Source organism: Panthera onca, chromosome B3, assembly GCF_046562875.1.
Source record: "Panthera onca isolate mPanOnc1 chromosome B3, mPanOnc1 haplotype 2, whole genome shotgun sequence".
Lineage (NCBI taxonomy): Eukaryota > Metazoa > Chordata > Mammalia > Carnivora > Felidae > Panthera > Panthera onca.
In genome coordinates, this window is record NC_138344.1 from 36,024,994 (window position 1) to 36,052,314 (window position 27,321).

The 27,321-nt window shown below is 52.8% G+C and overlaps 1 protein-coding gene and 1 long non-coding RNA gene across 10 annotated transcripts in view; one reads left to right on the top strand and one right to left on the bottom strand.

Annotated features, from left to right (window-relative positions):
• The window catches only part of PAQR5 (progestin and adipoQ receptor family member 5), a 73,804-nt gene that overhangs the window by 5,640 nt on the left and 40,843 nt on the right, over nt 1-27,321 (bottom strand). For 7 of the 9 annotated variants that reach the window (XM_060618157.3, XM_078448815.2, XM_078448817.2 and 4 more), the window contains 4 exons: nt 14,442-14,569; nt 12,079-12,284; nt 7,536-7,662; nt 360-456 (listed from right to left, as the gene is read on the bottom strand). In XM_060618157.3, the coding sequence (XP_060474140.3) occupies nt 360-456; nt 7,536-7,662; nt 12,079-12,284; nt 14,442-14,569 (558 nt within the window). Of the gene's footprint in view, nt 1-359; nt 457-7,535; nt 7,663-12,078; nt 12,285-14,441; nt 14,570-14,876; nt 15,064-26,974; nt 27,087-27,321 lie in introns of those variants that run through there. The other 2 variants (XM_060618166.3, XM_060618167.3) reach the window with 2 other exon arrangements.
• LOC144616717 (uncharacterized) lies at nt 967-2,941 on the top strand. The gene is made up of 2 exons (XR_013556353.2): nt 967-1,133; nt 1,742-2,941. It is a non-coding gene; the product is annotated as an uncharacterized LOC144616717 (long non-coding RNA).

Here is a 27,321-nt window from a genome sequence, read left to right on the forward strand (position 1 = left end):
CAAGGCACAGAGATGGTACATAACTGGCCCAAAGTCTTACAGCGAGTACGTATTAGAGATTTGCCTCCAGAGCCTGCTTTCCTGGTCACCGCACTAAACCCCAGGCTGCCTCCCCTTCCCAGCCCTCCACGACTGCGTCTGAGCCCCCAGTCAGTGCTGGCCATTGATGCATCCCCTGTGGTTTGCCAGGGCCTTCATTCTCCTGCTGTGTCCTAACTACTAAGGGAGCCCCTGGGTCGTGCCTCCCACGTCCGTCCCTCACAGTGACCAGCATGGCGCTCTGAGCCCCAGGAGCTCAGGAAACAATAGATTCCCTGGTGTTGCCAACAGGCAGAGGAAAGACGGAGCCGGGCCCTTACCCTGTAGAAGATGGGAAGGGAGTCCCAGGTGTAGGGATAAGCAAAGGCAAGGACGCGAAGCATCTTGCAGAGCCCGGGCTTCTGGATTTCAAGAAACCTAAAGCGGGGAAGGAAAGGGGGAAGACGTTGGACCGAAAACGGTTTCCGTGAATGACACACGTGCACGCACATGACAAATTACTGAGGGCAGGTCGTCCGCAGAAGAGAAGTCTTTTTGTGCAACCTCCTCCGGAGGCCAGTGGCTCCCCGCACCCCCCCCCCCCCCCCCCGATGGGCCTCTTCCACTTCTCCCAGCCCGACGGGAGTGACTCTGCCTTCGAGGAGAAAGGGTCTCAGGGGAAACCATCTCCTGGGGCGCATCGTTAGAGGCAACGGTGTCCAAAGAAGCCAGGGAGGAGGTATTGGGCTGGGAAGGCCCTCTGGGAGGCAAGTTGTCGAACTGCCAAAGGGCCTTTTAGAAGTCCAGCAGCAACCAGGGTGGGCAGACGTGGGGGGCGTGGGGCGCCCCCAGCCCGGGCTCCGGGGGCGAGCACGGCTGTGAAGGAGCCGATGTCAGCTGCCCCGGGTGCGTGCTGTGCCAAAGCCCTTGGTTCGGTGAAGTCTTTAATGACTTTGAGAGACTTCCGGAATACTTGGTACCACACACAGGGACGCTGGCCTGGGGAAACCGAGTAAACGTGGCCTTTCCCCCTCGTTCAGCAACACCCCGACCCGCCTCCAGTCCCAAGAGGAAGCCCACGTTAAAATGAGCGATGCTGACGGTGGCAAAGACAGGTAGGTCCTCCCGGACAGAACACGATGGGGCCTCTGCTGGCTCGGGGCCGGCAGCGCAGGGTGTGGGGACTCTGGCAGCACAAATGGCAGGCTGGACGCTGGGAGGACGTGAGAGGAGCGAGGAGAATGTCCACACAAAACCAGAGCCCTGAACTGGGGCTCAGGCGAGGGAGGGCTCACGCCCCGGGCCAGGGGGCTGTCGAGGCAGGGTAGCAGGGCAGGACCCCGCTTGGGTACCACTGGGTATCAGTGGGGGTGGGGTGGGGGTGGGGTGGGCGGGGCCCTCCCTCAGTGCCCCCAGGGCTGCAGGGCGAGGCCGGAGGTCCCCACAAAGGTGGGGTGCAGAGTCAGGGCGCCAGGGCTGGTGGGGTGGCCGTCCTGGTGCAGCCAGTAAGGCAGTGGAGGCATTTGGCCCCTCTCAGCCCTTCCTGACGGTCCTGCCCCTCGTCACGCTCTCTGGCGAGAATGGAGTCTGCTCCCCACCCCTGGTCCCCAGACCCCCCAGTCCCAGCCCACAAGCCTGCCCTTTCCTCCACCAAACACAATCTGCCTCTCTGCTCAGCCCGCGCCCATCTCCCCACTCAGCCAGGTTCTTCCTGTCGCCACAGGCTGGTGCCATCACCTGTCACCTGCTGTCCCCCTGGCCGCTGTGTCGTGTCTAGCCCTCAGGAATGCCAAGCATGAGGATCCCTGCTCCAGAATAAGAGGCAGAGAAGCCCCACAGCCTCCAGCGATAGGCTCCGACTGCTCTCAAGCCCACGGCAGCATGTGTCCCCTTTCCTGACCCTGTCCTACATCAGACAAGCGCATGGCGGGCGCTGGGTAGAGAAGGAAGACAAGCTCCAGGAAAAGGAGGGAAAGAAACAAGGGACAGCAACTTACGTCCCCCCGCAAACAGGAACCCCAGCCTTGGGAGTAAACCACCGACCCTGGGAGAGGGGAAGAGACACCGTGCCATGATTTCACACGCAGTTTCTGACCTGGACACCCGGGGTTCGAATCCTGCCTCTGCCCTTCATGATCATGTGACCCCGGCAGGTGAGGTAACCTCTGCGCCCCTCTGAATCCTCGTGTGTGACACAGGGCCGACAACCCTACCCCCTCACGGGCTTGTTGCAAGCATCTGATGAGATGATACTTACGAGGGAGCTTATTCACATCACAGAGGAACACTCACGACACGGAAGCTTTTACTAAAATGTGTGTCATGGGATTCATTCTCTCCCCGTCCCCATCTTATAGCTACGCCGTAAGGAAAATGGGCACAGGCAGGTTCTGGGTGATTTGCCTAGAGTCAGAGGAGCTGGTAAGAGGCAAAGCTAGGACTGAAACCCTGGGCCGTCTGGCTTCCACGTTTCACACCGCCGCCCCTCCGGCAGGCTGAGCAGGCCTCAGACCGCAACCCAGCCTTCATCCTAGCCTGTACCCTCTGCCCCAGGGAGCAGCTGGGACACACGCCCACTGCCCCAACAGCCAGAGTCCATCTCAATAGCATTCACGGTCTCCTGGCAAACCCGACCGCACGCCCGCTCCCTCCTGCCCCGTGCACGGCACGGCCTATCCTTCCTGAGTTAGGAGAGGCTCGCCATTAAACGCTCTTTATGGCTCACCATAAAGCACGCTCTTTCTGTGACCACTTACACAGGAGGAAAGCTGGCTGTGGCCGGCGAGGGCCATCCCCCAAACCATGGATTTCCCGTGACTTGAGACAACATTTCGCCCGGCCTGACAAAGTGCTTTCCCGGGGGCAAACGAACCAGCCTCTCCAGCTGCAAAGCCGAGTCTACAGGGAGAAAAAAGGAGAAAAAGCAGAGCAGAAGAGAGACAGCAACAGAGAATAAAAGGCAGAAGGGCCAGCAGCCACAGACAGGGGCCTCCCACTACTAAGGTGCAGTTCCATATTTAGCCACAGGGTGTCGCTCCATCCAGAGATTCCCGGAAGGAGGGGTGGGAGCCACAGAATCCTCAGGAAAGCACCGGATGCCCCACCTGGTCTCCAAAGCCCCACCTGGTCAGACAGTCCCTACACCACAGAGTTGAGAGGCCAGTTTACAGGGAGTCAGGCCTCGGCTGCCTAGAACCAGGTTGGCAGGCAACACTGGATTTTTTTGGCAGAAGCCTTTATCAGGAGAGGGTCGGTAGGATACCAGTCTGTTCTAAAACCTGATAAATCTTGTTGCAACAAAGCCAGCAGGATTTGCAAGCAAGTTCTGGAACGGGTGCCTGAAACGGGTGAGCTTTTGGCAACGTTCTATTGCAGAGGCCGTGTGCGTGTATGTGTGTGCGCTGTGGTTACAGCTGTTCTGTTGTGGGAGCGACATCACAGGAATGTGGACGTTTCCACATGCTGGGCCCTGGCCCCGGTAGCACTGTCATCTGGCTGAGCCCTCCGACTTCCAGAGGTATCTGAGAACCACTCACTGCTGAGCCTCCTGCCTCCAGCTCTGACCTCCAAACCCTCTCCTGGGCCTTCTCTGTGCTTGGCTGCCACAGTACCAAAGCCACAGGATGGCTCTCACGGTGCAGCTCACTTTCCGTCCGGGATGAAAAGTCACCCCTCTCCCTCACAGCACTGCCCATAGGGCATTCCACTGAGCAAGTATCTGTCCAAAAAGCCGACTGCTGGGTGCCTTGGATGCGTGGATAGAAAGTACCTACAGGGACTTGTAACATACAGCAAACTCTGTGGGACCAACGTGCCTTAAGGGAGTGAGGACACCTTTCTGGGCTTCTGGGTGGTCAGCAGGATGAGCAAGCGAGGTCTCCGTCACCCCACTTTGCTCCAAGAGCCACATAGAGATCACGCATTCTCCCATCTCCTTTCTCAAGTGCTACCGAGGAAGAAAGCAGTTTTCTGGAATATTCATTTGAACAAGAGGCCATGATCATAGGGACCAGAAACCCAGTCAGGGGAGCCCCCAGTTCTCTACGTGGAGATTTACCTTAAAGACATGCACTGTGATGGAATGAATGCCACTTAGACCATGATACTCCGGTAAGGACGGAAATAACTAAAAACTACTCGCGAGGTTCACGGTCTATTTCCTGCCCAGGGAAGACGACGGTGGTTCTCTGCCACTCCTGGCCACGCCATGGACTGATGGCGCAGGAGGCCAAGGTCGGGTGGGCTTGGGGGAGGGGGAAGGCAAGGAGAGAAATCTTGGAAAAGACTCTGAAGCTCCGGCATTGTAGAACATCCAAACCAGACAGGACCCAGAAACATCCTCTCAGATGCCCTTGCTTGTATGGACACTGGAGCCAGAGGCCACATGGAAAGTCTGTGAAATCGGGGCCTCCGGGGGGCCCTGGCCCTCCTCTCCACCTGCTTCTCCTGAAGTTAATAGGGGCTGAGTCACCCCCCGCCCTGGGCACAAGTCCTCTTTCTTGTTCCTCAGACACTGAAGACCAAGAAGGAAATGAAAACATGAAAGGAAAGAGGACCAGGTGAGAAGGGAGCCCAAAGGGCCCTCAGATGCCTCATCCCACCCTGTCTGTGGGCCCCCTTCTCTGTTTCTCTTCCAGCACCACCTTCCTCCTATCCCCACGGCAGCAGCTGCTACCACACCAGGAAGCCCCTCAGCTCCAAAGTGGAGTCCATGGAACTGGCCTCCTACAGAGATCACTGTCCTTCACGAGCACAGGGCCAGTCCTCAGAAGGACACGTGAGGCACCTCAGATCCTGGCAGCTGCTGAGACCCTCTCCAGCCACTCTCCTCCTTCCAGCTGTGCAGGCAACTTCCGGCGACTCCTTGCTGCCTCCCAGTACTATCCTCTCTGGCCCCCTCACCCTACCCAGGCCGTTCGCTCTGTCCAAGAGGCCCATCCCCCATCTCCAGCTAATACTCAGTCCTAGTACCATTTTGCAGAACTTTGTGTATCCAAGCAGGTGTCATCTTATATTCTCATTGTTTATGTTGCCTTCTGTAATGCTATACTCTAAATTCCATTTCCTCTGGCCGTTAGAGGAAATGATGAGTCCGCCTGGCCTTTGCGGGGGTCTGCAGTCTGCTTCAACCACTGCACTGGGTGCTCTCTGAGGGTAAGGGCTGTGCCTTTCTCCTCCTGGTATTCCCAGATCTTAACATGATGCCTGGAGTAGGGCAGGCATTTAAGGAATGTTGGGTGGTTGGTTGGCTGGCCGGCTGGCTGGCTGGATGAATGGGTGAATGGATGGATGGATAGATGCATGGACGGATGGACAAGTAGGGGGTAGATGGGTAGTGGATGGATGGGTGAATGGATGGATAGATGCATGGATGGACGGACAAGTAGGAGGTAGATGGGTAGCGGATGGATGGTTGAGTGAGTGGATGGGTGGATGGATGGATGGATGGTTGGGTAGGTGGATGGGTGAATGGGTGGGCAGATGGATGGGTAGGTGGTGGTTGGGTAGGGGGAATGGTGGATAGGAAGGTGGATGGATGGATGCATGGATGGATGAATGGATAGACGGATAGATGGAATAGCGACAGATGTGCCCCAGAAGTAAACAGAGATAATCCATTTCATTGACAAGGGAGAAGCCTCCAAGCACAAGCATCAAGAGATTCCTAGCCAGCCTGCCCTGCCAAATGAGTTTGTCGAAAGGTAACAGGTATGCCACATCCAGAAGACCCATTTGTTATAAACAACCCGGGTGGATCCCTGGTTAGAAGGAAACAATCTACCCTGGTGGCTTATAGGTGATTCAGAAAGCTTAAAAAAAGGTGGGGGGGGGGGGGAGCAAATGTTTTGAGAATTTGCACTGGGAGTTCCTAGGAAAGCAGTCCTGGATCATGAACTCTGGGACAATTTGTTTGACACTCATGGAAACTTCCTTGCACCCTTGCGGCCCACAGTGCTCACCTCCCTCCAATCCTAACTACACAGCCCAGCAGGAGCTAACCAGACAGGGCTGTGACTCATCCAAGGACCAGAGCTAGGTCTGTGTGTGTGTGCATCCCCGGTCCCATGCCTCGAGGTCATGCTTCGCGTCTCGTGGGCGGTGGCTGGCATCCTTGTTACTTTTCTGTGAGTGTTAAGCCTTGTCTCACCCGAGGCAGGGACCCACCCACTCCTCTCTGTCACCCATGCAACCGTCACAGCGCCAGTCTGGCACAGAGGCTGCACTCCAGAAAGAGGCTTCTGCGTCCCTGGCAACGGAGTCCTCGAGGAAGTGGGGAGGAGGCGAGGATAAGCCCGTGACATCGGATTCGGTTTCTTACCCCCACGGGCAGACCCGATCTCCTCACAGCTTTAGGAGGCTTCTGCACTTCCAGGAGGGAAGAGACTTTATCCCCCACTCCCACCCCCAGGCTTCTGTCATGGGATGAGCAGCCCTAATGTTGAGACGGAGCCTAGAAATGAGACTCCCTCTGACTCAAAGCAACTCCAGGCTTCCCACCCGTCTCAGGACAGGCAAGTAGAAGGCAGGTTGGGGCAAGTGGGTCTGCATGCTCTTTAAGAATCTATCCTTCCATTTCTACAGAAAACCAGCCTGTCAAGTTTGGGAAAACGGGCCTACCTTCTGTGCCACGAAACCCCAGTGTCACCCAAGGAAAGGTGTAGCCACAATCATCGCAGAGAAGCGCCCCTCCCTCCGCCCCCGTCCCTCTCCTCCTGGGGAGGGGCGAGCGGATGGCTACAATTCTCTGAGCTGGTCCAATGGGGAGACCCCAACCGGTGCCCCGGAATCGAGACCGGGGGACGGAAGATGGGGTGCAACCTGCCAGCCTCCCACGAGAGCCCCCGCCGCCCCCCCACCCAGCACCCCGGCGGCATCCAGACATGGCTAACACCCCAACACCACCATCTGAGAGGTGTCCCAAATAATTTAAGCAAGAGGAAATTGAGGCGGTTCCTTTTCACAAAGGGCTGCATAAACCAGAGCTTTTAGCCACAAAACAGTGTCTCATGTATTCACACTCCAGTGAGCTTTCTTGAGTGAAAGGGAGAAACTAGAGAGAATCAGAGCCAGTGATCTGGGTGTGGCTCACAGCCATAGGGTTTCTCCAGGGACGCCGGGGACACTTGGGTGCCATCTGACAGCTTGACAGCTGGCACATATGTCTAGAGACGGGCCCGCTCAGTCACTGTTCGCAGACGGCCCACTGATGGGGCACCGCCTCTGGGCCAGCTGTTCCCACCACATTGCCTGTAACCCTTACCTCCATCTCACAAGGAGAGTAGTTGGGTTGGCCCCATTTTACAGATGAGCAAACTGAGGTTCAAGGAGGAGACGCAGCCTGCCCCGCAATAGGGCCAGCATGAAGCCAAGTGTGGAGTCCCCTTGAACACCCAGGCTTCGTGCCCACGAAGCGGGTCCTGCCAGCCGCGGGACGTCCGTGTGGACCCGAGCCCCCAGGCTTCCGAGAGCCCTTCCACTGAGCCTCCCCCGCCCTCTGAGGTGCAGCGGCCGGGTACCTGGAGTAGCAGGAGAGGCCGGTGCTGATGATGGTGTTCAGCACGGCCAGGGGCACGTAGTAGTCATGGAAGGTGGTGTTCACCATCACGTTGGGGATCGAATAGGCAGAGTAAGCGATGGCTGAGCCTGGGGAAGAAAAACCAGCTTTGGGCGGGAAGCCAGGATGCAGCACAGTCTGGACTCCTCGGGAAGACCAACCCCAGCATCTGGCTGAGCCCTCATTATCCCCAGGGACCATGAGCGTCCTGCCGCCATACCTTGCCTGCGCCACCGCCCCTCCCAGAGCGTCCTCCCTCTCCTCCCTGCCTACCCCAATCCTACCCTGAGAACTTACTATGAGCCCAGCACGCCCCCCCCCCCACCCGGGGCTTTACACACGTTGACTCTCAGAACATTTACAGTCACCCTGTCACATAAATCCTGCACTCATCCTCATGTACAGATGATGAGACGGAGGCACAGAGAGGTCTAGCAACCCACCTGGGGGGCACCCAGCTAGAAAGCGGCAAAGCCAAGCTTCAGCCTGAGGCAGCTCAGTGAAAGCCCCCACTGTTAACCACATGCCGTGGCCCACGAGGACCCCTCCACGTGCTCAGATTTGCTCTGAGTGTGCACATCTCACCTGCCGATGACGCGGGGTGCCCCCGTGGGAAGGTGGATGTGGCAGGGAGGGAGGGCCCTTGCCGAGGCGAGGCATATCGCGCCAGTGCGCTGGGGGACTGGCCAGCTCACGGGCGGGTATGAGAGGCTAGGCTTGGTGTTCCGTTGCCTTAGGTCTGGGAGTCTGTGACAGAGGGGTTACCAGGGGCCCTTGAGAGACCTGTCTGCTGCAGCTTTTACTTGAAAGAACAGGGGAGATCGCTGTCCTTTTCAAAGGGGCCAGGTGTGTCCATGGGCCTGGCCCAGAAGCCCTCTCCAGCCACCCTTACCAGGTCTCCTCTGGGAGGGGAGAAGACAGTCACGGACCTGTCAGCCCAGGGCCTCAGGGGTCAGCGCTAAGCTCACCTGTTACTCCAAAGATCTAGAGAACGGTGAAATCCCGGCTCAAGGCTGAAGCAGGCCTGGGCCACACAGGTTCACCTCTGCCTCTGACCCCATTTAACAGATGGGAGTCTGATAAAGCCAAGGGGTGTTCCCACTCGGGGAAAAGAGCCGAGATGGGATTTCAGCTGGGAACTGACTCCCGGGGCACAAACTCTTCCTCAGCCTGATACACCCGGGGGCTCCATCTGGACCAGGATGCACTTGCTTGGCAGGGGGCCAAGGTGCACACAAGCTCCGTGGGTGGGACAAGAGCAGGGGAACCTCAGACCCTGCCCCCAACCGCGGGGGGGAAACGAAATGACTTCCAATAAGAAATACACGTTTGGTCTCCTCCACTGTTCCTGGCACAGAGCTCCTAAAACCCCTGGAATGTCCTAAGCGAGGACCGCCACAAAGGTGTCTCTCGTTCTGTTAATGAGATGACTTTGGAAAGCCCCTTCGGGATGGGGCCTGGATTTCTGGAGACCAACCCTGTCACCAGAGGGTTGGAAGCCTCAGTCCCGCACCCCCGACGCCCGGGAGGGGAGAGGGGCTGGAGGTGAAATCAACGGTAACTAATGAAGTCTCCATAAAAAACCAAAGGGAGAGGTTCGGCGAGCTTCCGGGTGGGTGAACACGTGGAGATTCAGGGAGAGGGGTGTGCTCGGTGGGCGTAGAAGCTCCAGGCCCCTCCCCAGGCCCTACCCTGGGCGTCTCTTCTATCCGGCCGTCCCTGAGTTACAGTCTTTTATAACAGACCAGTAATCCAGTGCGTAAAGTGTTTCTCTGAGTTCTGTGAGCCGGGGTCACTGAAGCCTTGGGTCTATAGCCAGTCTGTCAAAGGCACAGGTAACAACCTGGGCTTGAGACAGGTGTCTGAAGGGGGTGGGGGGAAGGGGTGGTCAGTCTTATGGGACTGAGCCCTTAACCTGTGGGAACAGTATCAGAAATGAGTTGAACTATAGGGCGCCCAGCTGGTATCTGAGAATTGCTTGGTGCCGTGGGGAACCGCACCCCTCCACGCATACACGCATTGTAAATGGTGCTCAGACCCCTTTAGGGGGCTTTCCAGGGAGCAGGAGTAGAGGCAGCTTTGGATTCCAGGCTAAGGAAAGGAAACATCCTCTTTGAGGCAATAGGAAGGTTTCCGAGCGAGGGATTGAGATGGCCAAAACCTAGTGAAATTGCACAGGATGACCTAGAGAGAGGAACAGCTGGAAACCAGGGAGGAAGTGGGAGCAAATGCCATCCGGGGGGGGTGGGTACTGAGGGTTTCCACACGGGCAGGAGAGGCGGCTGCAGACAAAGGGGCAGGGAGGCTGAGGTGGAATCCGTAGGTTCTCTCCACGGACTAGACCTCCCTTCTGTGTTCCCTGAACCGCTCCCCATCAGGCACTGGGCCACAGGCTGGAAAGCCAAATGCAAAGGAACAATGTCCCATCCTCAGGGAGCCATTCTGAGCAAGGAGCAGCAATGAAGACATCACTGACCAGGCTGGGGCCCAGAGCCACATGGAGGGGCTCCCGGTCCGGGGGCTTGGAGGGGGCTGTGGGTAGGGGCCACTGAGGCTGCCGGGGCCAAGCCTTGAAGGCCCTGCAGGGAGGGAAAGAGGAAGTTCTCTGGTAAGGTCCTGTGTGGGGGCACCAGACACCCAGGAACTCTTACAAAGACAGAAAGCCAGTGACGGAAAGGGAGGCAGTTCGGGGGGGGGGGGGGGGGCGGCTGACCCCTGGGGCTTGGGTTCTAACCCTGGCTCTGCCATTGGCAAGCTGTGCGACCTGAGTAACTCACTTCACGGTGCCTCATTATTCTTACCTACAGGGTGGGTACAGCGATGGCCCCCATCCCCGGGGACCGACGTCAGGGTTAAGGACAGAATCGTGGTAATGGCTACCTTCCGATGCTTGCTCAGTGCCAGGCACTGTGGGGGGTGCTCCCCTTGGCTAAACTCGTCTCACCTTCATCCCACCCTATGAGGGAGATAGGATGCCCATTTTGTGGCCCAGAGGACTGAGGCTTAGTGAGGTTCAGAAACGTGCCCGCGAGCATATAATGATTAAGAGGCGGGGGCGGCTGGGCCACAAACTCCGCCTTGTGCTGCCCCCCCTCGTGACGTGTGTCAGGGGCTCAGCACACAGCCTGCTGTGTCGTGGTTTCTCCAAAATGCCTGCTCTTATCATGGGTCTGGGGCGGGTGATCAAGGGCTCCGGAAGCCTCTAGACTAAGGAGTGTGAACTTCCTCCGGGGTCACTGGGAATCCTGAAAGGTCTTAAGTGGGCGGGGTGCCATATTGGAAGGTGTTAGAGAAGGCTCCCAGGAAGGAAGCTGGCTGGAGTTGGGGAGAAGCAGGAAGTGGAGGGGAGGCTGTTGTCATGGTGCAGGGGGAGAGGCAGGCAGGGGGGTGTGAGTGAAGCCCACGCCGGGGAGCGATTTGAAGAACGTGGGGTAGAGACTCACTGAACGGCGTGGACAGGATAGTGGAGTTGCACGGGCAGGAGCCTGAGAGGGAGGGGACTCGAGGGCTGTGTACGGATTCGGACTTGGAAGACCGGGTGGGGGTGCGACCACCAGCCAGGTGAGTCACTGCAGGAGGGGAGCAGGTGTGCCCAGGGGGTGTTGCGGGGTGGGGGGGGGGGGGATGAGGGCCGGACACGGTGTGGACCTCAGGTGGGCGGTAAACCAGAGATGGCTTTGGGAGTGCCCGGTCCAGAGGTGTTGGGGGATGGCGTGGGCACGAGGGAGATCACCCTAAAACGGGACCCCGCAGCAGCAGAGGCCCAAGGACTGATGGGGAGCTTGCCCGCTGACGGCAGAGCAGAGGAGGGGAGCCAGCAAAGGAGGGTGAGAACATGGAGAGGCCGAAGGAGAACGGGGGAGTGATGGGATGGGGGCCAGAGAAAGGGGAGTGGTTTGGGGCGCACGGCGGGGCTTCCCCCCCCCCCCCCCGACCCCGCATCAGAGGCTGGGAGAGCTCTCGGAAGAGCGGCCCATGAGGCCGCGGGGACCCGGCAGCCGGGAGGAGGCGGCGCCCTGGCCTAGGACAGCAGATTGCTTAGCTTGCCCAGATCTTGCAGGCCGACTGTTAAAACACGGCCAGCTCCACAAGCGTGCAATTAAACAAGCACGTTCGCAGAAGTAACGACTTCCAGTTAGTGCGTCTACCTAGAGTCTCTGCACAGACAAACTTACTGCCTGATGGTACACGACCGTGTGTCTCTCCCCGCCCGCGTTCAGGGACGTCTGGCTCCAAGTTAGCCGCGATGGGAGTCGTTTACGCCGCACGAGTCGGCCAACACCACAGAGCAGGGCCCTTGTCCCCAGACGATCGGTCGTTAGCATTTGCCAGCACACCCTTGGCCCGGCTGCTTACCGGACACTCACTGGGAACCCGGATGGGGCCCTGGTGTCCCCGTGACTCTTCCGCAAGCCCGGCAACGCCTTCCGGTGGCCCCAGCTCCCAGAGGAAGGGGCGAGGAGCTCGGCCCCGGGCAGGGGAGGAGAGCGCGGGCCCCCACGTACCCAGGCTGAAGAGGTTGACGGCACCGTAGTCCAGGAAGTAGCAGATGTGCCGGGCGTTCTTGGACATGGAGTTGAAGGTATGCGCACAGCTGGACGCAAGCGGGTACACGCAGCTGGTGCCCATGTACACAAACAGAGGCCAGGAGTAGCTGTCATTCCAGATGTCTGTCACGTACAAGGCGGTCACAAACCTCCACGTGAAGAACCTGGAACACAGCGCGGCCCACTCGACCTCTGCGGCGTGGGGGGGGGGCTCCCCTCGCACCCCCCACCCCTCCCCGGACTCTCCGTTGCCCTGGGACAACTGAACCCCGTGTGTTCTCACCTCGGTGAAACACCAGGCGGGACGGAGGGTGAGTGGGATCCTTTTGGGGTTGGAAGTGGGCAGGAGGGGCAAGAGGAGAGCATTTAGGTTCGTCTAGTCCGGTCTTCGCCCAGCCTTGTAACCACAGAATCTCTCTTACAGCATCTTGCCTGAGTCCTTCATTGAGCTGACACCTGTCTCCCCTGAATCTCTCCATTGGGTCAGCCCTGGTTCCCCCTCAACGGGACCGCAGGAGAACAGCCTATCCCATACCCGAGGCAGTCTTCGTAACCCTCCCCCACCTCTTTGCACGTCACATTAAATAACCTCATGACACTCAGCCACTCCCCATAGGAGTGGTCGGCCTTGTCACCATCCCTGTGGTTTGTCTATGTCCCTTTGCAGGAAGGCTCTTCAAAGAGAAGCATCCTCCCGGGGTGGTGGTGGAGGGCGGGGGGGGGGGGGTGCTTGAAAGTCTAGAAGATGCCAGGACTTTTTTCTCCCTCCTCTCCATGCTATTCCCTCACTGCCACTGCAGCCCCCATTCTGAGTGGCCTCGTCCCATGCTGAGGCTCAGCTGAGCCTGGGTCTCTGGGCCCCACCTGTACACAGAGACACGGCACAGCTCTGCCTCCCGTCTGCCTCACCCGCGACCCGGGCAAGGGGGGCCCTGCCTGCAGAGTTGCCCTCCGCCACAAACCACTCCTTCTAGAAAGCCGGCCCCTCTGCCCACTGGCTCTCCCACAGAGGGAGACAACAAAGCATCTTCTGGCTACACTGGCCATCTTTCTCCTCCTGTCCCAGCAAACACAGGCCTTCAGCCATGTGCTGGTCTCAAAACCTGTCTTATCACCTCAAGATGACTCCCCGGCCCCACTTGCCCAGGGCGTCTCTCAAACCCTCCCCGCTCCGCGTCACTCAGTGGTGACCGCCTCTCGGGGGGCCTGGCAGTGGCAGGATGTCGTACACAGCGGGGGGCCTCAGCCAGAGTGGCTCAGCTTTAGGACCGCCAAGAAGTCGCCCCACAGGGATCTGAGCACCGGAGCTTAAGACGCACAAACAAGGATGGTCAGGCCAGCGCCCCTGGCGGCACAAACTTTAAAAAGCTGAAATCACCCGTGGTCCCTCCACGCAGCCCGAGAGGTTTGTGGCCAGATGGGGATTGGAGGGAAGAAAGCCAGGGCCGAGCAGGAGCAGGGAAAGCCTGGGGGCTGGGGGTGCTCACATCACCGGGGGGGGGGGGGGGAGGGCTCTGAGAGGACCCACAAGAAGCAGGTGACCCGGCACCTCCAGGGAGAACAGGGGGCGGGGGAAGAGACCACCACCATCCCCATCTGCAAATTCTAATTTATTAGCATTTAAAGTATTTTTTTTTAATGTTTTAAGTGTTTATTTTTTGAGAGAGAGACAGAGGGTGAGCAAGGGAGGGGCAGAGAGAGAGGGAGACACAGAATTCGAAGCGGGCTCCAGGCTCCGAGCTGTCAGCACAGAGCCTGATGCGGGGCTCGAACTCACGGACCGCGAAATCATGACCTGAGCTGAAGTCGGATGCTTAACCGACTGAGCCACCCAGGCGCCCCTAATGTTTTAAATGTTTATTTATTTTTTGAGAGAGAGATAGAGGGTGAGTGAGGGAGGGGCAGAGAGAGAGGGAGACACAGAATCCGAAGCGGGCTCCAGGCTCCAAGCTGTCGGCACAGAGCCCGACGGCGGGGCTCGAACCCACGAACCACGAGATCATGACCTGAGCCGAAGTCGGCCGCTCAACCGACTGAGCCACCCGGGCGCCCCTGGAGCTCGTGACATTTTAACCAGGCGCTGGAGCAGGGGAAGACTGGGGAGCCACCAGGAGCCCCCTGAATCCTACCAGGGTCCGTGTGCTAAAGCTCGCCCAGCTCTAGGCCCCAGCAACTCCCAGCTCCACGCCCATGTGCCATGGGGGCGTCCCCCAACATCCCAGCATGGAATCTCAGCCTTCCCAACCCACCCTGGGCTTTAACGAAGCCCCAGTCCCCGGGGCTCCCGAATGAGACGGCCGGTCAAGGGGGCTGGAAGGTACCAGAAGGGCAGCAAGTGAGTCCAGATGTTGAGGGTCTCATTGGTCATTTGGAAAAGGCTGAGAACGCAGGCCGTGGCGGAACTCTGCGGATGCCGGTAGCCAAAGAGGATGCCCTGCTCATGGAACACCTGCAGGGGGCGGAGAGAGAGGGGCACCGAGGTGAGGTGAGAGGGCGGCGAGAAAGTCTCAGGAGGGGCAGCTTTGGTAGCACCTAGTGTCCTCTCGGGCTGCGCGCTTGAACCCTGAAGCCTGGACCACTCGACCCCAAGTCCTTGAGCTGTCAAGCTGCTTCCCTCTCCCCGCTCCTCTCCTCCTTCCCGTAAGTTCTAAAATCCTTCCAGATTTCCAGAAGCCCGCAGCGGCTGGAGGAGAGACGTTAAGACCCGGACTCCCTTTGGGAGCCCAGCCCGTCTCTGCATTCCCAGGCACACTTACTCTTGTCATGAATATTGGCTGGTTTTGCACCCTCTGCCTGGGGCCTACAGCCCGGTCTTTGGGTGCCTTCCCGGTCGGAGGACGTATATGCTGTCTGCCTGAGCCGACATGCCCTGGATGTCAGGGGCTGGTGGGAAGATCTCTGCAGAAGATCCCCGCTCAGTGCCAGGATATATTCACCAAGGCGCTTCATAAAGGCCTTTTGATGATGAAGACGGTGATGGCATTAGCCTGGGACGCGGGCAGAGGGGAGGCTGCCACAGCTGGGCCTGCGCAAGCCCCCCCCCCCCCGATTGTGCCGCACCTGGCAAGTCTCTTGGTCACCACCCCCCAGGGGAGAGAGTTGGGCTGGTCAGCTCACATATGGGGGTCAACCCGCCCGGAGAGCTCCATTAGAGCCATTAAAAAGGGTAACTGTACGGGGCGCCTGGGTGGCTCAGTCGGTTGAGCGTCCGACTTCAGCTCAGGTCATGATCTCGCAGTTCATGAGTTCGAGCCCCGCGTCGGGCTCTGTGCTGACAGCTCGGAGCCTGGAGCCCGCTTCGGATTCTGTGTCTCCCTCTCTCTCTGCCCCTCCCTCGCTCACGCTCGCTCACTCACTCCCCCTCAAAAATGAACACTAAAAAAAAAATTTTTTTTAAGTACAAAATAGGTAACATGTACTATATCTCGAGGTTCTGAGTCAAGTGGAGAAAGTCAGGGGTTATTAGGATAAAGAGTCAAACCTGGGCCCCATGACCTTGAGCCAGCCACGCCTCTCAGGGCTTCAGCGTCCTCACCTATAAAACAGGGAGTACATTCCCTTCCTAGTTCAGTTCTGGGTTAAACTGGTCAACCAGGGGGAGGGGGACCCGTGAAGTTGGTTCATGGTCCAGTGGAAAAATACTATTTGAATTAGGTTTGGGTTTTAGCTGATTAAAGCGATTTGTTCCGGTTTCTGATTCACCGTTCAATTCTGCTGACGTCCCCGGTTTGCAGTGGACAGGCATCAGTCCCGGGCAGCAGAAATCCTGGCTCGCAGCTACGCACCCCCCCCACACCCCCCCCGCCCAGGGCTGCTGACAAGGAGGCAGGTGGGCCCATGGACTTCAGCTCTGTACCCGTGAGAGGAGGGTGGCCGTGCCCGATGGGCATACGACAGCCCTGCAGCGGAAACTGGGGGTCTATTGTCTGTCTCACATTACAGTCTTCCCTTAAAAAAAAATTTTTTTAGAGGGCGCCTGGGTGGCTCAGTCGGTTAAGTATCTGACTTTGGCTCAGATTCATGATCTCACAGTTCGTGAGTTCGAGCCCCGTGTCGGGCTCCGTGCAGACAGCTCGGATCCTGGAGCCTGCTTCGGATTCTGTTGTCTCCCTCTCTCTCTGCCCCTCCCCTGCTCCTGCTCTGCCTCGTCCTCTCAAATATAACATAAAACATAAAAAAAATTTTTTTCAAGTTTTTTTTTTTTTTTTTGAAGGCATTGGCCTCTTATGAAAATGTAAAAATTCCAGAAAGGAGCCATTGTTATTGATGATTCACTCCTTCACATGAATGAGTTTAGCAGATCTGTGCAGGAGGAGATCTCATGACGAGGGGCTCGCAGAGCGCTGGGCATGTGGGGGGCGGGGTGGTGGCACACAGGGCGGGGTTGGAGGACAGTCTGGACACAGGGCCCACAGGTGGGCAGTGGACGGACAGGAGGGGAGGGGGAGACCACCTACATCTTGCCCTGGGTGATTCCGGACGTGACTACTGTTCTCTCTTTGGATCAGAAGACGCTGACATAGTCCAAAGCCAGAGGGGAACAGACGGGCTGGGAAATTCACACTCTGGACAACCGGACCACACTTAGGAATCTTGCCCCAGACCTGGCGGGGTTACTTTACCACCAACGCCAGGATTGGGCCTATATTTAAAGAATCTCCTCTGACCTGCTATCCTGACCCCAGATAGGGATGGGAGGCCCACTAACCATGCTCTAGGGGCAGGATTTATTTTTTTTTTAATTGTTTTAAATGCTTATTCTTGAGAGAGAGACAGAGACAGAGCGTGAGCGGGGGAGGGGCAGAGAGAGAGGGAGACACAGAATCCGAAGCGGGCTCCAGGCTCCGAGCTGTCAGCACAGAGCCCGACGCGGGGCCCGAACCCACGAACTGTGGGACCATGACCTGAACTGAAGTCAGATGCTTAATCCACTGAGCCACCCAGGCGCCCCTATAGGGGCAGGATTTAAAGCAGCCCCTCCAAAAAAAAAGAATAAAGACTGGATAAAAGAGAAGGAGTCCCTCAGCCCTAGAACAGCGATGTTCTGACCTGCCCCTACCCTCCTCAACTTGAACCTCAGTTTATTAGGCCAAAATGCTAGACGCACTCTTGCCCCGAGGCCCTCTGAACACGGGAAAGGAGCGGCATTCTCTCCATCTTCCCGCCCTGGCCTCAGCAAAGTGCTCTGCACAGAGTAGATCTTAAAAGAAGACACGCGACATAAATCTAAACAACCAATGGGACATTTGAAAACAATTTTGTATTCACACCCAGTCTAACCCCACAAGGCAAATTGCAATCATTGCCTTAGTGCTCCAGAGCTGGGTCTCATTTCCAAACAGCCCTAGGTTAGCAGGTGCTGGCTAATTTGCACGGCAGGATTGATTTGTAGGAATCCACCCCGCATCCCTAGTTGTGGGCTAGGCAATTTCATGTGAAATGAAATCAAATTGTGTGTGCAACCTATTATTTAGAAGTGAGAGCCCCCAGGTACCCGGGGTGGAAGGACAAATCAGCGGGTTTTCCTCTTAGTGCCTGCCAAGGCTTGGCTTCCCGGAAAGACCCTGTGCACCTGCCAGTTGAGCCCGAAATTCCACTGTGACGATTTTAAACCCTTGGTTTTTCTAGCTATTAAACTGCAAATCACCTGGGGAAAATAATCGAACATTCCGGCTAGCGGTAAATAAGGGTGGATTCTGACAGCCGGCCAAGAGGGCCAGGCGCTGTCGGTGCGGCAACCTACATTTCCCGTCCAAATCTCAGGGAGTCCTCATGACCTTGGGAGGGAGAGCCTTTCATTGTCCCCATTTCACAGAAAAGGAAACTAAGGCCCGGGGAGCTTAAGACATTTTCCCAAGCTCCCAGGAGTAGGGGGAGCAAATCTGAAAGCTGCATGCAGACCTCAGACTTCCCTTCCTTGGCCTCTTACACCTTCATTGCTGCTGCGCAGAAGGACTCTTGTAGGAGACGAAGCGCTCATCTTTAGGCCTGTGTTGGGATTTGGACTGTCAGGTGCTTCTCTGAGCCTGTTTCTTCTTCTTCAGGGTTATAGGCTGTATCGTGTCCCCCACAAAACTCACATGTGGAGGCCCTAACCCCCCAGTAACTCAGATGTGACCGTATTTGGAGACAGGATTTTTTTATTTTGAGAGAGAGACTGAGCGTGAGCAGGGGAGGGGCAGAGAGAGAGGGAGACACAGAATCCGCAGCAGGCTCCAGGCTCCGAGCTGTCAGCACGGAGCCCGACGCGGGGCTCGAACCCACGAGACCGTGAGATCATGGCCTGAGCCAAAACCAAGAGTCGGACACTCAACCGACTGAGCCACCCAGTCGCCGCTGGAGACAGGGATGATTCAAATGAGGCTATTAGGGTGGTCCTGGTCCAATCTGACTGGCGTCCCTCAGAAGAAGAGGAGACGGTAGGGGCGTGTGCAGAGGAACCACCACGTGAAGGGGCACCTGCAAGCCAAGGAGAGAGGCCCCAAGAGAACCAGCCCCGCCAGCACCTTGACCTTGGACTTCCAGCCTCCAGAACTGTGAACTTCTGTTTGTCCAGCCAGTCTGTGGCACTTTGCCACGGCAGCCCGAGCTGGCCAAGACCGGCAGGGACACCGGGTGACAGTGTCCCTAAGTCAGCGCCCCTCAAACGCTCTTGTGCAGGTGTCGGCAGATCGCCTGGGGTTCTTACGGCGAATTCGGTGGGACTGGGGGAGAACGTGCACTTCTCGCAAGGTCCCGGGGCATGCCGCTGGTGACGCTGCCTCTGGTCACAGCCCGTCCCCCGCCTCCGCATCCGACGGTCACCTTCCTGCCCAGAATCCAATTCATTGCAAAAGGGGGACAAGGTGCGCCTGAACACAGGGGCATTAAAAGCCAGAGCGGGAGAGAGAGACCAGTGAGGAGTTCAGTGAGGTGTTTGTGGGCGGAAGGCACGGAGATTATGGAGAAGGAAAAGGGAAGGCCGCTAGCTGATGCATCAGTTATAACCTGCCATTTAGTGAGCGCCTGCAGGACTGAGCTGGACGCTAAGCCACTGGCTCGTGCAGGACGGGCCGTGCTGAGCCCTGGCAAGAGACAGCACTTAGGATCTCAATTAAAATACCATAAAACCGCTTATACACAAGTCACATGCAATTACGAGAACCACAAATACATTGAAGTGACAGCCAACCGTTGTTGGCATTAAGCGATTACAATTACAGGTGAATGTAATTTAGGACACTGGGGTCGCGTTTTTAAAAACAGAAGTGTCCAGTGGTCAGTCCAGTCGAAGGATGCTTTTTGTAAATGCACCACAATAGTCATAGACAATGAAGCCGGGGCGCCTGGGTGGCTCAGATGGTTAAGCATCCGACTCTTGATTTTGGCTCAGGTCATGATCTCATGGTCATGGGATCGAGCCCCGTGTTGGGCTCTGTGCTGACAGCGTGGAGCCTGCTTGGGATTCTCTCTCTCTGCCCCCCTCCCTCTCTCTCTCTCTCTCTCTCTCAAAATCAATAAACATTATATTAAAAAAAAAAGAAAATGAAGCTAAATTTCTTTTGGCTGAACACAAAAGATGTATAAAAAATCAACAAATTACCTATCACCATCTAGGACAGAGGCTCCCAAGGACATTAGTGATTTAACGGACAGGAACGTGAAAAAGGACACATACGATGTCTTAAAAAAATAAATATTGCTCAATGCAGGTTGGGCGTACCGGGGTGAAAGGTCCCCTTGAATGGCCAGCACCATACATAGCACTGACCTACGGAAGAAGCAAGGAAGTTGAGACAATGGAACATTCCACTGGTTTCACATTTGTTGTAAAAAGTAAGTCTTTGATTTAAGAACTAGGAAAACAATTTTCAATTTTGGGCACTGACTGAAAAACCTGCCATGGGCTTGGTGTGGTAACATGACTGGAAAGTCTACGGCAGGCAGAATAATGCGCCCCCGCCCCCCGCCCGAAGATGTCCACACCCTAATCCCAGAAACCGTGACTACGTAAGGTGACACGGCAAAAGGGAAATTAAGGTCACAGATGGAATTAAAGTTGCAAATCAGCTAGCTTTAAAATAGGGAGATTGCCTGGATTATCCAGGTGAGTCCCGTGTGATCACAGGGTCCTTAAAGGAAGGAAGGAGGAGGCGGCAGAAGAAAGGGAGATGTGGCCGTGGAAGAATGGTCAGAGATGCTACCTGCCTGCTCTGAAGGTGCAGGAAGGGGCCAGGAGCCAAGGACACACGTGGTCTCCAGAAGCTGGAACAGGCAAGGAAACAGACTCTCCCCTAGAGCCTCTACCAACACCATGAGTTTAGCCTAGTGAGACCCATGTCAGACTTCTAACCTCCACAACTGTAAGACAATAAATTCATCCTCTTTTTGAAAGCCACCCAATCTGTGGTAATATGTTGTGGCAACAAGAGGAAACGAACATAAGGTCAGAATTTGACCAAAACTCCAAAAGCAATCCTAGAGCTGGAAATAAATGGCCACCCACGGTCTCAGTTTCTTCCGAGGGGGACTGAGGACTTCCTTTGGAACAGTTCAAAGATGATGAGTGGCGTTCTCTGAATCTTCTCCAGCATGGGACATCTTGCGGAAACACTCATCAAAGGTGACCATAAACTACTCTCATTCACACAATGAGAATGCCAAATAAATGCCATTAAACTCCTAGATTTAATCTAGGCAAGATGCAAGGTGATGGAAAGAAATCAATGAAACAGAGGGTCCTCAAATACAGAGCAAGCCCCATCTTTGGGACGAAATGGCATTAATGCGAGTCTGAGCTCTTCACAGGTATTCATTATGGGATGTTGTTAGCAAAAGCCTACAAAAATATTGGGGTTTGGGGCGCCTGGGTGGCTCAGTCGGTTAAGTGTCCGACTCTTGATCTCAACTCAGGTCTTGATTTCAGGGTGGTGAGTTCAAGGCCCACGTTGGGCTCTACACTGGGTGTGAGGCCTACTTCAAAAGACAAAAAAAATCGGGGCGCCTGGGTGGCTCAGTCGGTTAAGCAGCCGACTTCGGCTCAGGTCATGATCTCGTGGTCTGTGAGTTCGAGCCCCGCGTCGGGCTCTGTGCTGACAGCTTGGAGCCTGGAGCCTGCTTCTGTTTCTGTGTCTTCCTCTCTCTCTGGCCCTCCCCCGTTTGCGCTCTGTCTCTCTCTGCCTTTCAAAAATGAATAAATGTTAAAAAAATTAAAAAAGAAAATCAAGGTTTGGCTATTTCACTTCTAACGGGACTCAAAGTACATATTTATTATCATAGATACGTAGAGGATTTTCCTAAGCCAAAGGAGCCACATGTGAAATATGTAACAAAAATGACATTTAAACACAACAAAACTCAAAAAAAGAAACAAAACTCAAAAAAAGAAACAAAACGTCCGTGGACAATGAAAGAGAAGATTCGCATACAAATGAGCAGGAAATTAACTTCCATGCAGATTACTTTTCTGAACATTATACAGTATAATTTTGACTAAGCAAAATATTGCTATTTGAAGTTTTCTTTGTAACTTCTTTCTTGAAAAAAAAATCAAATTTAAGTACTGTATGGGTCTATATATTGTTTTAAAAGAGAGTAAAGAGAGCCGTATAAAAATGGTAGTGTATATTAAATTTAAATATTTAATAATTTTTCTTCTTAACTTTAATTATTATCTGCAATTTCATTATGCTTGAACTTGATATGTAAAATTTATAGTTCACTTCTGATTCTAAAAAGGCTTTAAGAATGCATACATATGCATATATATGCAATATATATATGTACATATATTTTTTTTCTTTTTTTTTTTTTTAAGTAGGCTTCATACCCAGTGCAGAGCCCAACGCAGGACTTAAACCCATGACCCTGAGATCACGACCTGAGCTGAGATCAAGAGTCTGACATTTAACTGACTGAGCCACCCAGGCACCCCAAGAACATTTTTTGATAATTCCAGTTACTATACTTGAGCAGAACTGAGCAGAAACTCACCAGAATTTTCTCCCACATGAAATTAATTAAAAAAAAAAAAAAAAAAACAAAGACTCAGTGACTCAAGAACAATGGTGTAATTTGGAATCATTGTTAACAGAGCACTAATTATATGATAATGTTGATTATAGCAAGATAACCCATAATTTTGCCGAAATAAAGGCAAAAAATAAATCTTATGGACTAAACGTACTAATTTATAAATTGCATATGGTTTTTAAACATTTTTTTTAATGTTTATTTTTGAGAGAGAGAGAGACAGAGCGTGAGGTCGGGAGGGGCAGAGAGAGAGGGAGACACAGAATTGGAAGCAGGCTCCAGGCTCTGAGCCATCAGCACAGAGCCTGACGAGGGGTTCGAATTTATGAACCGCGAAATCATGACCTGAGCCGAAGTCAGATGCTTAACCGGCTTGTATTACCAAATTGTACATGTTTTTATTTTATTACTCATCCAAACATCACTAATGCATCAACGTAACATCCAGATATGTACAACAATAATTAAGTTTAGTTGTCTTTGATATTTTGCTTTCACTGTACAAAAATTAGAGCTTTACATATACTCTTTTGGGATTATGACGGGATATTTGTCAAGAGAGAACAGAACCATTCTGCCTAACTGTTTGCCAGCTCCATATGTAACTTTCACATTCAGACATGCGGTCTGTGGTCGCTATGGTTCTCCTGATTCAGACCCAGCGCACGTTAGGAGCACAGCCTGTTTTATCGGATCATCACGAGGAGACTGTAAGATACAGACCGTCAACCCCGTTTTACAGAGGAGGAAACTGAAGTTCAACGAGAGGAGTTTCCAAGGCCATAATTCATAGCAGAAGCAAGAGGCAATCGCTAGTCTGTTCGCTCGCAAAGCCCATCACACTTCGCTGCATCCGCCCTAGTGAAACCAGCGATTGCTATAGTCGGTGGAAATGCTAAGTGTTATCAAAGTTTTCAGAAGCAAGAGGTCACTGGGCCCAGAGTAAGGGAGGAAGAACCTGGAAGAATGGTTGGAGACCCTCTGGTTTGGGACGAACGATGGTCAGTTAGATGTCACGAAAGATCCTTCTGACTAGAACAATTAAAGTGCTGGATGAAGTCTGCATCGAAAGCCGGATAAGCGTATCAGCAAAATGGCACAAAAGAAAGAGCATCGCAAAGCCCCCAGGAGCCCCGTGCGGTAAGCTGCCTTCAGCATCAGAGTTTCTGCCGCCAGACCCTGCAAATAAGAGATGAACCCTAAGGCCCATCAAAGGCAGACTTGCCAGGAAGGCTAGGACTCTAAAGGCAAGGGAATGTGAAATAAACCCCACCAGGCAGAAAGAAATAATAAGGAAGCTGTCTCCCTGAAACAATCTCTCCCCAGAATTGAGAACGACCAGCTAGATTGCATACAGCCTTCTGATCCAAATCCACACTGACCTCTATGGTCCAAGAAATCTCAAGTGGAGAAATTAAAGTGGTTACAAATAAATAGAGGTGGAAGCTGTGCGGCTCCCTCCCATCCGTAACAAAAGCAAATTCAAATCCTCTCTGGGGAGTTTCTGCTTCAATGCAAGCACGCACAAGCAAACGACACTAGGTGTCACACATGGCAAGAACTATAGATGCTAGACAGCTCAAGGAGCAGATATTGAAATATAAAATAAGTATGTTCAATATGTTTAAAGGAATGACTTAATAATATGAACGAAAAACAAACAGACTGGGAAAGGACCCAAGATAACATTTGGAGGTTAAGAAACATTGAAGTAAAAAGTCATTGAAGGGATAAATAGCAGACTAGATCTAGCCGAAGAGAAAATTAGTCAACTGAAAACAGATTCCAAGAAAGCAGTCCAGAGAGATTAAGGGGTAGAAACTATGAAAAACTGGGGTGCCTGAGTGGTTCAGTTAGTTAAGTGTCCAACTTCAGCTGAGGTCATGATCGTGCTGTCCCAAGTTCAAGCCCCGCATCGGGCTCTGACAGCTGACAGCTCAGAGCCCGGAACCTGCTTCAGATTCTGTGTCTCCTTCTCTCCCTGCCCCTCCCCCACCCTCTCCCTCCCTCCCTCTCTTTCTCTCTCTCTCTCAAAAAGTGAATAAACATTAAATTTTTTTTAAAAACCAAATAAGAGACACGGTATATTTCTCCAAAGGAGAAAAATACAACGGTTTTGTTGTGATCTATGAAGACAAACTGATAAGCTTCCAGAATGTTTTTGATGTTGCCGGTCCTGAGATCCAAGAAGTTAGGTATGGCAGAGACAGCTGGCCAAATATTCCGTGTGTTTTCTGACCTTTCGCAGCCTTTTTGGCAGTTAGGTCGGGGCCATGAGACTATCTCTGGTTAATGTTACATCTACCCAGAGTGCCTGGTGGTGGACACTATGATGCACTTAGGAGGGAATCCTTCCCTCCTTCAGAGCTGAGCCACTTGTCCCTTTATGGGAACTGCTATTGGCCAAAGGCCACCCCAGTGACCACGTTATACTCCCTGCCCAGAGGCAGCACGCATCCACTGATGATGATACGAAATCCTAGCCTCCTTTTCTCATTTGGGACAAGTCTGAAGGACCAACCCCATTCCAGAACATTCTGTGTGATCAACTGAGGCCTGGCCCTTCCTGCCTAGCCCAACGTTTCATATTACCATAGCTACAGTAACCATTAAATGAATCAATATAGAGCATATTAACTGTGAAACAAGTGGAGGAGAAAATCAAAAGTCAAAAGGAAGGAAGAAATAAGGATGTAAAACTCAATGCAAAGAAAGCAAGAAAGGAAATAGAGACAATAACTAGAAACCACATAAGATGATCAAAATGAATGGAAATACATCAATAATCCTTATAAATATAAACAGACTAAACTATCCAGTGAAATGACAAATATTATCAAACTTGGTAAAATCCAACTATGTGCCATTTACACAAGATACAGTTAAAATATAAGGGCAGAGAGGGATTAAAAGTCAAAGGAAGGAAAGAAATAAACCAGACAAATAACAAAAACAACAAAGCTGGGTCGTTATTTGACTATGAGAGATTCTAAGACAGAAAACAGAACTAGACAGAAACAGCATCACTACAAAATAATAAGAAATTTACTTCACTAGGAAGATATTATATAAATTTGGATGTACCTAAAAAACATAGGCTCAAAATCTATAAAGCAAAAATTGACTGGGGATGCGTAGGTGGTCAGCTAGTTAAGCGTCCAACTCTTGATTTCGGCTCAGGTCTTCATCTCAGGGTCATGAGTTCGAGTCCTGCCTTGGGCTCCACACTGGGTGTGAACCCTACTTAAAAAAAAAAACAAAAACAAATGACTTGTCCACAGGAGTAATTCACAAATCTGCCACCACGGTGGAAGATTTTAACATATCTCAACTATGACTAGATCAAGCAGAACAAAATTAGTAATAATATAAAAATATTGGATATTACAGGACATATATGCAATACTGCCCCCAACAACTGAAGATTATGCACTATTTTCAAGTACATTTAGAAGATTTATGAAAATTGATCACGTGCCAGGCCATAATGTATTCTGAACAAATTTCAAAAATGGGAATGATACAGAGGACATTCTCAGGCCACAATCAATTAAATTAAATCGATAACAAAAACTCCCAACTTTTGGGAATTAAAAAAAAAATACATATAGACTTCTAAGCAATTACACATTACATAAGAAATCAAAACAGAAATTAGATATGAATTCAAACAGGGGCACCTGAGCGGCTCAGTCGGTTGAGGGTTCGACTTCAGCTCAGGTTGTGATCTCACGGTTCGTGAGTTCGAGCGCCACATCGGGGGCTGTCAGCCCGTCAGTGCAGACAGAGCCTGCTTTGGACTTTCTGTCCCCCTTTCTCTGACCTTACCCTTGCTTGCTCTCGCTCAAAAATAAATAAACATTAAAAAAAATCTTGGGGTGCCTGGGTGGCTCAGTCGGTTAAGCGTCCGACTTCGGCTCAGGTCACGATCTCGCGGTCCGCGGGTTCGAGCCCCGCGTCGGGCTCTGGGCTGATGGCTCAGAGCCTGGAGCCTGCTTCCGATTCTGTGTTTCCCTCTCTCTCTGCCCCTCCCCCGTTCATGCTGTGTCTCTCTCTGTCTGAAAAATAAATAAACGTTAAAAAAAAAAAAATTAAAAAAAAAATTTAAAAAAAAATCTTAAAAAAAAAAGAGGAAAGGAATTCAAACAGCATATGTGGGCTGCAGTTAAAGCCATACTTAAAGGAGATAATACGTACTCAGTTGTTTACATTAGAAGGCAGAGTGATTCACTTAAAAAGTTAGAGCAGGCACAACAAAAGGAACCCAAAACGGAAAGAAAATCGTAACAAATAACGGACATTAGAGATATAAAATACATAACAGAGCGGCTCCGCTGAGCCACCAATCCACCTTTTTTCAGGTAGAATTTAATATTCTCAATTATTTTTTTTTATTTAAAAATTTTTTAATGTTTTTATTTATTTTTGAGACAGAGAGAGGCAGAGCATGAGCAGGGGAGGGGCAGAGAGAGAGGGAGACACAGAATCTGAAGCAGGCTCCAGGCTCTGCGCTGTCAGCACAGAGCCCGACGCGGGGCTCGAACTCACAGACTGTGAGATCATGACCTGAGCCGAAGCCAGACGCTTAACCGACTGAGCCACCCAGGTGCCCCAATATTCTCAATTATTGAAAACCAGAAAGAAAAGAGACAAACTGACCAGATTCATTCAGAGGAGGAAAAAAAAAAAAAAAGAAACAAAACCACAACTGTGTCAAAAAACACAGAAAAGGCATTTCATGAGATCCAATATCCTTTCATGACAAGAAGACGCTCAACAAAATAGGGATAAAACTTCTTCAACCCAGCAAAGGCCACCTATGAGAAACTCACAGCTCACATACCTCGTGGTAGGAAATGAAATACTTTCCCCTTACAATCGGGAGCAAGACAAGGACGTTTGCTCTCATCACTTCTATGCAGTGTCAATCATAGTGGAGGTTCTAGCTAGGTCAACTGGACAAGGAAAAGGAAAAAAAGGCATCTAAATAGGAAAGGAAGATGCAAAACTATATTTGCAGATGATATAATCTTACATATAGGAAATCCGAAAGGATCCACTAAAAAATTATTAGAACTAATACATGAGTTCAGCGAGGCTGAAGGATCTATCGATATACCAAACTCAGTTTTATTTTTATATACTAGCAACGAACAATCTGAAAGAGAATTTAAGGGAATAATTCCATGT